The sequence below is a fragment of the Pinus tabuliformis genome, chromosome 6, assembly GCF_031772625.1.
Source record: "Pinus tabuliformis cultivar Carrire ecotype Pingquan chromosome 6, CPIR1, whole genome shotgun sequence".
NCBI classification, from domain to species: domain Eukaryota; kingdom Viridiplantae; phylum Streptophyta; class Pinopsida; order Pinales; family Pinaceae; genus Pinus; species Pinus tabuliformis.
Window position 1 is genome coordinate 1464074437 of NC_142292.1, and position 14001 is coordinate 1464088437.

The 14001-nt window shown below is 38.9% G+C and overlaps 1 protein-coding gene across 1 annotated transcript; it reads right to left on the reverse strand.

Annotated features, from left to right (window-relative positions):
* Positions 1–1978: 1978 nt before the first annotated feature.
* On the reverse strand, positions 1979–4003 carry LOC149264160 (uncharacterized). The gene is made up of 3 exons (XM_089389128.1): positions 3793–4003; positions 2860–2989; positions 1979–2742 (listed from the first exon to the last, which is right to left on the reverse strand). The coding sequence occupies exons 1-3, from the start codon at positions 3926–3928 to the stop codon at positions 2049–2051; spliced, it is 960 nt and encodes a 319-aa protein (XP_089245254.1). The 5' UTR covers positions 3929–4003; the 3' UTR covers positions 1979–2048.
* Between the last annotated feature and the right edge of the window lie 9998 nt (positions 4004–14001).

The following is a 14001-nucleotide window of genomic DNA, read 5'->3' on the forward strand; positions in this document are numbered from 1 at the left end:
GTATTTTTGGTCAGGATAAAAGCTTTTGGAGCCCCAAAAGAAATAGAGTGTATTGGGTATCTCTAGCACGTACATCATGAATTAAATTTTCGAGGCAGCGTCAATTCTAACGAGAAAAGGTTGGGAATGCCATCATCTTCTTTTTACGTCGGTGTTCGTTGTCGCATTTAAGAGTCTTAGAAAGACAAACCATTTGTCTGTGACTGTTTCTGTCTTCTTTTATGTTGGCTGTTTTTGTTGTGCATACTTCCTCTGCAAATAGATGGTTTTTTTTAAAACAGTTCCCCTTGTTCTCACAGTGCACTAATTTTGAACTCTTAGGAAATTGTGCCTTTATCTGTTATTAAAGCTTTGTCATGGTTGGATATATGATAGGATGGTTTTTCATTTTTTCGGTTAGCGCTAGTATTGCTTTTTATTCTGATATTCATGTGGTTTGTGTAAACAACCTTTTCTGTACATGCAAATTGGAAAGGTTCGACATTGCTTTTCCCACCTACTCTTCTTCTTTATCATTTTCTCTAGTCAGTAAATCAGTTCCCCTTGTTCTCACAGTGGCACTAATTTTGAACTCTTAGGAAATTGTGCCTTTATATATTATTAAAGCTTTGTTATGGTTGGCGCCATATATGATATGATGGTTTTGCAATTTTTCGGTCATTGTTGCGTAGTGGTTTGTGTAAACAACCTTTTCTGTACATGCAAATTGGAAAGGTTCGACATTACTTTTCCCACCTACTCTTCTTCTTTATCGTTTGCTCTACCTGGTAAATAAAGAATCGCGTAGATGGCAACTGAATTCATTGGCGATACTCTACAAGTTGAAGCTGCTCGGGTCCACAAAGACTTAAAGTTGTGACGGCCTGTGTATTCCTGACCTATTGTCAAATTTGAAAGGTAAGGAACGAGACATGTAATCTTTGAGCTGAGCGTAGTATACATGGGGTAGTGGCCGTGTTCGTGTTTGACCAGGAATATGCGAACTGTGAGGTAAATGAAGGACTTGTGCGTTCTTCTAGAGCCGCAGGAGTCCTAACATGCAAATCCCCACGACATTGCAATAACGACAGCACATATTGACAGACGAGGTGCTTCTGCCTTGCTCAACGTTATGTCTCCGAACCTATGAATCTCCTTTCTCTCAACTAAATATCATGATATTATATTTATTTTTTATATAAACGGAATTCGGTTGGGTTCATACTCTTATATCATAAGATTGATTTCAATCATTATAATTATAATTTTTAGGTGTTTAGCTATGTTTCTTTAAACAAAGTGTATACTTACATAATATTTCATTTTCACCACTATTAACAGTTAAAATATCCAATAACTTATTTTATTTTATTTTGTTTTTGCAAATATCCAATAACTTATTTTATTATATTTTGTGTTAGCCTTCAAATTTTCAATCGAGTGTATTTTGGATAATATAGGGCTTTTGCGTTAGTAGCAAGAAAACATTTTGACTTATTAAATTATATAAAATTAAAAATAAAATAAAATATAAAATTAGTATTTATAATTCTAATAAGTTATAACTAGTAATAAAATTAATCTAAAACCATTTTAACTTCACATTTATCTAACACTAGAAAAAGAGATTAAATCTTTACAATTTTTTTTAAATAATTTTCTTTTTATCTTTCTAAATACTTGAATTAAAAAAATTTCAATTAAGATAAATTTGACTAAAGATAAATCTACGCTAATGAATAATACTCCACACAAAGCAACCTATATCTCTTAAATCATTTTGGATTCATCAACGTCCATTTCCACATTTATATTTTACCAACCGTACAGTTTTTAGCCGTTACGAATAATCTTAACGCTAATGATGGGTCAAAAGCTTATTCATTCAAATTTGACTTTGAGGGTGCACTGGAAATCCCATCGGTAGCCATCTCTACAGTGTAGAACAATGTATATACTACAAGATACAACGCATGCAAACTCAATCAACTATGTTGATGTTAAGTTTTAATGATTACATTTATTAAAGAACTATGGTCTATCAAGTCTAGTTGACTGCGCACTTGACTTCATGAATCCAGATCATGCAAATAATCCAGTTCATGAATCCAATTCACCTGTTGTGTGTTAACGTGTTGCATATAACTTTCGTCAGAACACATGATATCGTCAAACTCATTCATCTCCATGGCCGCTCCCCTGTCCAACTCTTCTACACCAAAATCTGTTGAAAAGTCTGAAGCAAAGAAGAGAGGAAGATTCCAGTGGGGAGAAGATAGCGCGTCCAAATCCAGTGAACTCTCAGCAAGAGTACCTGTATCTCCTGCTAAATTATCGGAATGTGGGGATTCCTCATCCACTAAACTCGACATGGTACTCGTAGAGTTTCTACCTTGTGCTTTTACAAGATCAACATTTGAATCACTCACAGGTAGGTCGCACCATGACGTGGAATTAGAATTCGCAACACTACACAATTTGTATGCTTCCTGTGAACTACGTTTACTGCAACCATAACCATGGGAGCCGTCTGCTCTTGCCGTTTCAGAGTGTGTCACCGCCGTTGTTATTCTGACGGAGGTTGTTTTCAACACATGATTTTGTAGGGTAGAAGGAGATTTTGATCTTTTTTTGAGATATTGCACAGTTGAATTGGTTTGAGAGTCATCCATAGACAATAGCTTCTTGCTGAGATGAGTGTTCCAATAGTTCTTGATTTCATTGTCTGTTCGTCCTGGTAGTCGTCCTGCTATCAGTGACCACCTGTGGGCATGCATATATCATTTACATCACACTTCTTACAATATCAAGTTGAACCTGCAACATAGGGAATCAGTGGATTCTTATAAGTGAATAAATGTTCAGTGATCTTCCACGTACCGATTACCAAGAAGGCGATGCAGACGAATTATAAGCTCGTCCTCATCGCGTGAAATGTTTCCGCGTCTAATGTCGGGACGAAGATAGTTCAGCCAGCGTAATCTGCAACTCTTTCCGGTCCGTTGAAGACCTGCCCATCGAAATCTTACATTAATTAGTCATTTGACACAGACCTGAGATAGAAGTATGAGGTATGAAGATCCGAATAATTTACACTTATACATAGAGCTAGTCATGAAATAAATAAGTTCGCTGTTTCTAAAGAAAAGACAATGTATTCTATTCCGTTGAATTAAATACATTTTCTAGATTTCAGTTGAATTACAAAATGTTGCAAAGCATTCAATTGCTTAGCATACAAACTCGAAACAGCCCCGTCGCTTCCCCTTTCCTTCCCTTCCCTCCCCTAAAAATTTTATAGAGTCATGAAGTAAAAGAACCAATTAATCCCACAGTTTCTCTTTCTTTCTTCTTTTCTAAGTTCTAGCCAGTCATCTCCGAGTAGGGTTTATCACGAGTAGGGTTTATCAGGTCTAATTGTAGGTAAAAATAACGATGTCCAAGATTAGGATGTTGTAGCAACTCCTTATCGAGATCGGAGTGGTGAGATTCATGATTCTTAAAAGTGTTTTCAGTTATCATCTAAAATTGATCACATACGTTGTGAAATAAATGAGCTTCAGATTGTAAATTCTTTTATGATGTTTGAAATTAAATAAATTCAATACTGTAAAAATGTTATGTTTCGCTGAGATATCAAAATTGGTGTCTGAGATGTTTTGGTACTGCTTTGAATTTGAACATGTATGCTCTTCACCGTAGCCATTCAAGTTATACATTCTACTAAATCCCATCAATTCTACTGAATCTCCAAAATATATATAAATAAAAAAATATGTTTGTTCTACTAAAATAAGGTTTTCTGAAATTCACCTAATTTTTTGGGGAGATTTGTCCATCTACCACTATCGCCATGAATCCGAATGTGTTCGGAGAGAAGCATATCCTCCTTTGTGCTCCAGGTCGCGCGGTTGAGCCTTTTTTTCGAGCAGCAAGGAGATGTATCCATGTTGATATATTGTTTCGCTCGTAATTCCAGAACTGACGATCTCCTCTGCTTGGAGCTCAGTAGACAGCCACTGCACTGCCTTGGCCGCTTCTCTTTGGTAAAAACGTTGAACATATATAGCAATAATTAAATTAGATTCTACCTGCTCAAAAAGATTGTCACAGTAAATTTTTGGATAGTAACGACAACGTCAAAGCGTGGATATTGTATTTGTAGTTTATGATTGAGACTGGAAAGCGATTAGCTGTTGTGGCCACTAAGTATAATCTTCCCCATATTCTCCATGGTAGAGACCAGAAAGCGATTAGTCTGTCCGCGCCACCACTATTTTTGACAATGCTTGCGGAGAGAATAGCACTACTGATATAGAAACAATGGGAAGAAAAAGCCTGATACGGAACCACAATGTGAAGGAATAGACAGAGGATCAACGCTAATACGTATATAATGCATGATAGTAATTTAATTGCAAGGTAATTGTTAAGTAACATATCAAATTGGTATGGTGGTGGATTATGATTTTAAATCATTTTGCTTTTGTTATGAGTTATTTGTACGAGAGTTAGGCAAATAGGTTAAATTAAAGATATTTGGTAAGAGTTGAAGTTGGTCCTCTTATTCATTATCAGTGGGTAACTTTAGGTAGCTTAGTTTTTTTAATAAAGGTGAGGAGAATCTATATGGACAGATTGCTAACTTACCCTTTTTATATAATATCTCTGTTTTCACTATTAATTTAATTTAGGAAAATAGGTTAATGGTCTAAAATGTAAAGATATTGGTCAGAGTTTAAATTTGTTTTTTTATTCATTATTAGTGAGTAACTCTTCTAGTTTAGTTTTTCTTAAATAAAAGTGAGGAAAATCTATATTGACATATTATTAATTTACATTTTTACTAAATAATATTGTTTTCATTATTAATTTAACAACTAAATTATGTAATTTTTACCCAAAAACCAATATCAAAATAATATATAAATTATTTTGTTTATGAAATAAAAATATCTAATTTTTTATTATTAAAATATTTACTTAATTTAATTTATATTTACTTTATTTAAGTTAAAAATTTTAAAATTTTTAAAACACAATTTTAAATGTAATTTGAATTTATAATCTCAAAGCACATAATCTTGAATGGAGAATAAAAGAAAAAATAATTAAACACCACTTTAATAAAAATGGCCATCATGGCAGGGAAAGGAATTGTATATTGGTATGACATCGTTGTGGGGTTCCTTTTGTTTGAGCATTCTGATATTGTTGTGGGGTCACAATCTATAATTTCTTACTTTAATCTTATGTCTGCACTTCAGATTTTCGAATAATTATAATTATTGCATGTATGAGATAGCTAATTTTTAAAATTTCATATAACGACACCGTTGATAATTCATGAATTTTAATATGTTTAGAATTCTGTTGTCGCCCTACTTTTCAAACTTTCTATTTAATAAATTTGACAATGGGGATAAAGACTGATATTTGATTGCGCGATTGAGATAAAGATCCTGTGGAATCTTGAAGTAGCCACCGACGAGAATCAAATAGTTGTCACGTTTCCTCCGAATGGTTGGTGGGGAAAAGAAAGATAAGGATTTGAGGGGTTACAAAGCTTCCGCATTAATTATCATAAACTAAGGGCTCGATGTGAGGAGGAAAAAGACAAATTTACAGTGGCAATCTATTCAGTACTACCTTAACAATGACTGATACAATGATGCACGTGAGACTGTGGATGATAGCCATATCACATACTCAACAAATTCAACGTTAAACAGCGAATGATAGATATGGAGACCATTGGGTGAAGCACACCTAGCTACTACTGCACAACTATCGTTCTGTGCGGTGAGTGATCCAAAGCGTTATGGATCATGATGTTCTGTGCGGTGAAAGATGCAAAGCATGAGGAGACCTGTCACGCCCCTACACCTGCGGTAGTCTTCCAACCGCTTATAGTGAGGTGCGGCACCACCGAATGCTTTCTTTTCACCAATACTAACATTCATGGGCTATGCCTAATTCACTTGTCCTTACTTAGTTTGTGTTTCGCAACCAAGTAAAATTACATTTATCCTTTATACCAATGAACACCCATACTCATTCGTTATCCACAGCAATTATAAAAGACAATAACAATTGCACAGTATAAAGGGGAGGGGAAACTCCCTAACAAGTCTGCCCGACAATATATATTATTCAATCTTTCTTCATATTAATACAATCATCACAAGTAATGTTTGGCAAGCTCCAAGCCAATACTTAGAATATTTTACAACATAGGCACATCAGCCTTTACAATAACCATGTGCACGCCTCTACACAAAGGGTGGGTGCTCACTCGAGCCACCGAGACACCCTTGCCAAATCCTGGCACAAATTTGCATAGAAGACAGCCCCGGGCACACCTTGCCCAACCCTTAACCGGCTCTAAGTAACAATAGAACTGCGCCTTTGAAATATGCGCATGAGGTATGCGCACCTCTCTCCATATATGCGCACTACTTTACCCCGGAGCTTAGTGCGAGTTGTCTTTGCACAAAACTATTTGCTTGAATGAGGTTTTAACGCACATATATATATCTGTCTTAACATGGTTCCACCGTGGGTGGTGGGATTCCAGCCGACCCCCAAAACAATGCTATCGCACCCTTGCAAGCGCCCAAGTATGGTCGGCCAGCCCATAGTTATATGTCGGCCTGCGCCCATTCTTTTCTCCACGCTCATGGGTATATAAACCTCATCGCACATTTGCTTTAGTTATTTTACCGTCGCACTTTGTCGCATGCCTGCCCGAGCTCGTGCACTTGCGCGCTCGTCGTTCACCGCGCGCCCGCCTTCACCCATCGTGCCCCTGTCGTGTCTCTTGCCTATCGCGCGCCCATCGTGTGCCCACCGTGCGCCCGCGCGCCCATCGTGTGCTCATCGTGCGCCCACGCACCCATCGTGCGCCTGCGCTCACCATGTATCCGTCGCACATGTGCGCCCAACCGTGCACACGCCTTGGCTAAGACTCAAGGACCTTACATCCTCCTCCACCTGAAGTCGTTGTCGTCCTCGACAACATGCCATCCTCCAAGCATCAATATCCATGATGTCGACTCCTCCACATAAGGAAAACATCCGTGCAACATATGTAGAACCACCGTCTCCATCTGTTTCACCTCGGCAACCATCTGTCACCAAGATCACCATACCAAGGTATACACCTCATCGATATGTCATCCATCAAAGATCATCTCAATCCATGATCATCGATCACCCTATCACAATCTCCACATGCTGCTCTCCATCGTGGAAGGCTGGTCCCTCCATCCAAGCTACATGCCCACCGCAACATCTCTTGTCGACCTCATCATGTGTCGTCCTCATGTGAACTGCTACCATGATACTTCAACACAATGCCAACATATCTTTGTACATGCTAGCCCCCATGTTTGAACTAGTTGGGTAGCTAATCCAACCGTCACGCTCAAACCATGAGAATGCACATCCTCATGCCACCATCATTTGTTCCTCAAAGCATCATGTCACATCCTGACCTCGATCAAGAATCCATCCAATCTAAGTAAACCATGGTCAGGTCCATGAAGTAGTCCTCATCTCATCTGCAACATGTCATCCATGATGTTTGGTGTCAATGTGATGCATGAAACCAGCCACATCTATCCCAACATCATCCAAGTGTGTATCTCCTCCATATGAAGAGATAAACTCATCAAACTCCAACTCTCGGTATGCCACATCCAAGTCCATGAAGCTACCTCCATCACATCTGCAATGTGTCAACCCTCAAGTCTCCATAGAAACAAGCATACACCTGCCTCATCTATCCATGTGCTGCCCATGATCATAGATCAATCAGCTCCCATGTGTCAAAAGTAGTTGAGTCTCGGCTCAACCCATGCCTCAAGTGTTGCCACCAAGGCATCATCATCGTTGTAACTCTATCACTCCAAAGTGTCTTATATCGATCCTCTACATCAAGTCACTCTTCCAAGCCATGCCCATACATGTACTTGAAAGTATGCACCCCATCCTACATCAAAGTCTCTGACCTCAGCTCCTCAATGCATCAGATCCTCTAAGTCCACCATATATGAAGTCCCCAAAAGTCACAACAATCTCATGTCATCATGAGCTCCATGAGTCATCTCCCACCAACACTCTAGCAAGCATACAAATCTCGGCCCAAAGGTCTCTGCAAGATGCCTCAGCTCTCCATGTAGTAAGAATGCCCCATAGTCTGCTCACAACTCCATCCAAGTCCATGGCCTTGTTGTACAAGAGTGCACAACCTCCCCATAGGCTCATAAGTAATAAGTCTCCATGTCACACTAGCAATTCCATCTGCACAACATCCTGCCTTGGCACTCCTCATTGGATGCCCATAAGTGACACCTCTATAAGTGCTCCCACATAATGTCCCTGCATAAGACTGCCATGCTCCATGTCTCCAACCTGATGTCCATGACTAAGTTGTCCATGTAGTCCAACCAAGTAGACTCATCACAACAATCGGTCATCCTTATCCAAGCTGCAATCTTCGGTTTAGTGAACTCGGTCACCCAACCATATCATCATGTCATGAGTCTCTCCGTCATAGCTCCTCCACCAAAGTGTCCACCAAGACTATCTCTTGGTCTCGACCATGAGAAGTCCACCCAAGAGTGTGCCCTCCAATCTGTCCATGAGTCATGCTGGGCACTTGGCCATGTGGCTAAAGCATGACCCATTCATCCACAACGATCATCAAGTTCCACCCTTGCCACGAGCCTTTGTACCTTCTACCATAAGGTCACAAACAACCCCAACAAGTCCTGCAACAATCAACAACCCTTGCTTCTCCATACAAGGTCTCATCATGAATATCCATGGTAAGATGCTCCCTAGCATCGGCAAACTGGCTTTGCCCTTCCCTGCATATGGTCCACCTACCAAATGCTCAAATGAAACACAAGTATCAATACTTACTTTATCATCATGAGGTTCCTCCATGAGAGTACCCTCATCCATACATGTCTGCAAACTGCACGATCCTGGTCCAACTTGATCAATCTCAAGCTCGTCCTCCATCATGATCATGTCTGCAACATCTTCAACTATCATGGCTTCCTCTTCCTTGTTTGCACAATCTGCAACTTCACCTTGCTCCATTGTCCATCCAAGTTGAAGAAGTTCGTCTTCAACATTCTTTTCCAAGACTTCAAGTTCCTTTCGAATCCGGGGATTCTCTTCTTTCAACCTCCTCAACCTGTATAAGGTAAGCAAGAGCTTCCCTTCACATTCTTCCAAACCTGCCATGCCTTGTACTTCGTCTTCCCTGGTTCGTACTTCGTTCGGTCCACAGACGCCCAAACTGTGTATACCTGCCCACACGCAGTCCCACTTGCCCACCTGACAAGTGCCCAAATCGTATGACCAGCACGTAGTACCGCCTGCCCAAATTTACGATACCGGTTCCAACCTTTACCAGCTTCACCAAGTTCCCTGCAACCATGAACCGGCCCTTGTTCCACTTGTATGTGAAACTAGCTTCCTTCACCTGCAAGTACCTGCTTCCACTGTCACGAGCAACCTTGCTCAAATATCAACTGTCAAGTGTATATACACCTGCTTCACCCAGCTTCCTGCAAGACTCCTCCAAGTCTTCAGACTAGCTCTGATACCAACTGTCACGCCCCTACACCTGCGGTAGTCTTCCAACCGCTTATAGCGAGGTGCGGCACCACCGAACGCTTTCTTTTCACCAATACTAACATTCGCGGGCTATGCCTAATTCACTTGTCCTTACTTAGTTTGTGTTTCGCAACCAAGTAAAATTACATTTATCCTTTATACCAATGAACACCCATACTCATTCATTATCCACAACAATTATAAAAGACAATAACAATTGCACAATATAAAGGGGAGGGGCAACTCTCGAACAAGTCTGCCCAACAATATATATTATTCAATCTTTCTTCATAATAATACAATCATCACAAGTAATGCTTGGCAAACTCCAAGCCAATGCTTAGAATATTTTACAACATAGGCACATCAGCCTTTACAATAAACATGTGCATGCCTTTGCACAAAGGGTGGGTGCTCACCCGAGCCACCGAGACACCCTTGCCAAATCCCGGCACAAATCTGCGTAGAAGACAGCCCCGGGCACACCTTGCGCAACCCTTAACCGGCTCTAAGTAACAATAGAACTGTGCCTTTGAAATATGCGCATGAGGTATGCGAACCTCTCTCCAAATCTGCGCACTACTTTACCCCTAAGCTTAGTGCGAGTTGTCTTTGCGCAAAACTGCTTGCTTGAATGAGGTTTGAACGCACATATATATATGTGTCTTAACATGGTTCCACCATGGGTGGTGGCATTCCAGCCGACCCCCAAAACAATGCTATCGCACCCTTGCAAGCGCCCAAGTATGGTCGGCCAACCCATAGTTATATGTCGGCCCGTGCCCATTCTTTTCTCCACGCTCATGGGTATATAAACCTCATCGCACATTTGCCTTAGTTATTTTATCGTCGCACTTTGTAACATGCCTGCCCGAGCTCTTGCACTTGCGCGCCCATCATTCACTGCACGCCCGCCTTCACCCATCGTGCGCCCGTCGTGCGCCTGTCGTGTCTCTTGCTTATCGTGCGCCCATCGTGTGTCCACTGTGCGCCCGCGCGCCCATCATGCGCTCGTGCGCCCGCGCGCCCATCATGCGCCCGTGCTCACCGTGTATCCATCGCACATGTGCGCCCAACCGCGCCCGCGCCTTGGCTAAGACTCAAGGACCTTACAAGAACCATCACAAACGCGCTCCTGTCATGTGTGCTGAAATTGAATTACGGTATTTTTTAAAGATTTAAATATTTTCTTATATATTATTGTAAGCTAAAAATTTATAAGTATAGAATATAGGTGAATGTTAAAAAAATACATTTTTGAGCTTTAACAACTCAAAAGGAAATATATTTTTTGAATGAAAAACAATGTTGTTTTTTCAGAGATTTACATGCAAGTAATGTCATGAAATAGGATGTCGAAATTTGCGATGGGAGAGGGAGTGTGCTCTGCAATCTAGTCTAGGGTTTGAGTTGGCACTGGTAACCATGGCGGGTCATGGAGGAGGGAGTTCTGCTCCCTCCTAAAGTCAAATAACCATGAACAGAAACAAGGAAACTGATCTGCATCGCTTCAAGAAACCAATAGAGGTGATAACTCAGGATACTAACACAGGAAATATCAAACCTCACGAACAGAGAGTAAATCACGGGGAAGATTGTAGGGAGAAGAGGAAAGAGGGTAGCAGTCAGAGAGTTGCACCTTTGAGGGTGACAGGGGTCTGCAAACCCAAGTTGACCATCACTCCTCGGGTCATTTTAAGTGACCCAGCGCTATAGGTGCACAAAGATCACATGGCGGAACACGCGATCATATGCAAATTTATGGAGATTTGGCCGACAGAGAAGGCCTTACAAGCATGGATAAGGAACCACTGAAAACCCAAGGGGGAAATAAACCTTCACCTTGGATCCAAGGGTTTCTTTATGGTGGTGTTCACGAGCTTAGAGGATAAAGATAGAGTGTTCGAGCGAGGACCCTATTTTTACGTTGCTGCAGGCCTTTATATACGATCATGGATGATGAAATTTGTCCCAGAACAAGAAACGTTCACTTTAGTACCGGTATGGATAAGACTATACTCCCTTCCTTTAGATTATTGGTTGTCAGAGTCTCTAAAGGCTATTGGAAATAAACTAGGGCATTTTATAAAGATATCAGATGTGACATTAAGAGGCAAATAAACTTCCTTCACCCGGATCTGTGTGGGAATGTGCCTATCTGGGGCACTCCTAGACGAGATCATTTTAGATTTCTATGATGAAGAATAAACAAATTGCCTAAGGTTATCTTCAAACCCCATAATTCTTTTAGGTCTCATCCATATTCTCTTGCTTCCATTAAGGTGTCTCTGTGGGGGTGATCTCCATGACTTTTCATCAACCCAACTCTGATACCATGTTAATTTTTCATAGGGTTATATTGTACTTTGTTTTGGTAATTTCGTTTCTTCATTAACACATTAAGTTCACCCTATAACATCATAACATTTTTCATAGTTACATCATTATTCATCATCATATGCGACTATGTAGAAAGAATAATAGCATCATCATCAATGTAGCGGAACATAAAGGAACACTAGAAGAAAATCATTCACACATAGAGACACTAGGATGGGTCGAAGACCAATGCAAAACCCACTATGGGGAAAACCCTTGCAAGTTATTCTTCATAGATTATCATCAAATAATTCAACAAAAGAGAGTAAAATCATTGATATATTCATTTATGCAACTAACCAACAAAACAACTACAACACCATGAAATGAACCGAACAATGTATATGCTCAAAAATATAATTCTGAAGACTGTAATGAACTGTCACTGTTTGTAGTCAACTGCTGAACCTTGCGGTCACTGAGCAAAATCTTCAGAAGTCTGTGATTTCATCTTTTAGATCTTGGTCACATGGAGGAGGTGTCATGCAAGTAAATATAACTTTCCAAGTTGCTCCCTTAAGCCATGCATACGAGCGATTGGGGTTAGATCTCAACTGTGGAAACCCTAAACCCCCAATTGCATGGATGGAGAGTTGTCCATGCTACTTGAGGGCTCTAGTCACATAGATGATCTTATGTGCATGCAACTATAGTCAAATCCTTCATGTCATGTGCCTCCAACTAGGGCCCAAAACACTAAATCAGAGATGCGAGCTTCAGACCCTGTAATTTCACCTTGGAGCGAACCTAATACTTCGCGAATGAGTCTCAAATCTGTGCGAGCCAAAAGCCAAGAGAGGAGAGTGTCTCATTATTGTGTCCAAATGAGGTATATGGAACTTGTATTTATAACCTTTCAAGATGACCACCATCTTGAAAGGCTATAAATACAAGGGCTGGCCATATCAAATGTGCACGTGGGATTTTCTTCATAAATACACTTTCCCTTATCCGATTTGAGTGATAGTTAGGTCAATTTTAGTCCTCTCGAAAAGAGAAATTCAATGCAATAATTATCTTCATCAAGTGAGATTTCCAAATTATAATTTTACCACAATTTCGTATTTTTAACATGAACTACGAGCATTTAATCCATCAAAATCATTTGGAGATCACACTCAGCATAGTTCATCAAAATCACTGGGGGATCGCACCCGAATTGGACCACACCAGCCCTTAGCATGAATGGATTTTTTCCAAATGAAACACCTTGTCACTTTCTATTCTACCCACTAAGTAGATAATTAGTTAATTTTGTTTTATAATTATACATCTATTTAAATTAGGTAGAAAATATAAATTTATTACATATTTATATTATAAGTATAGAATTAATTAATTAATTATTTAACTTTTCTTATAATATGATATATTATTATTATTATTATTATTAAACCCTAAATCTATTAAGTATATAGAGGAATGAAATATGTGCAGTGTAAAGAAATGTTTGTACCTAAAATATTTCATTCTTCTTGGTACTTGTAGATATAGGGATATCATGGATCTATGTTGATTACATGTACTCAACATGATCGTTAAACTTACTCCTATTTTTGGTGAATATAAAACATATATCCATGAGATAGAATGTTTCTCTTTATACACATATACCACACATGTATATTGAAATATTTTATTCATAATTTATATTGATTTTTTTTCATTATTAATATTTTTAAAATGTCACATATCATATCTATAATAAAAATTAAATAAATTACACATTTCTTTTACAATGGAAAGTAAAAATATAAGGTTTTTTTTTTTTTTTTTTTGTAAGTCTATATTTATCTTTATAATGCTCATATCAAATAATGTTACTTATTATGGAAATTGAAATAATTTTATTGCTAATAATATATATATATATATATATATATATATATATATATATATTCATAATTTATATTGATTTTTTTTCATTATTAATATTTTTAAAATGTCACATATCATATCTATAATAAAAATTAAATAAATTACACATTTCTTTTACAATGGAAAGTAAAA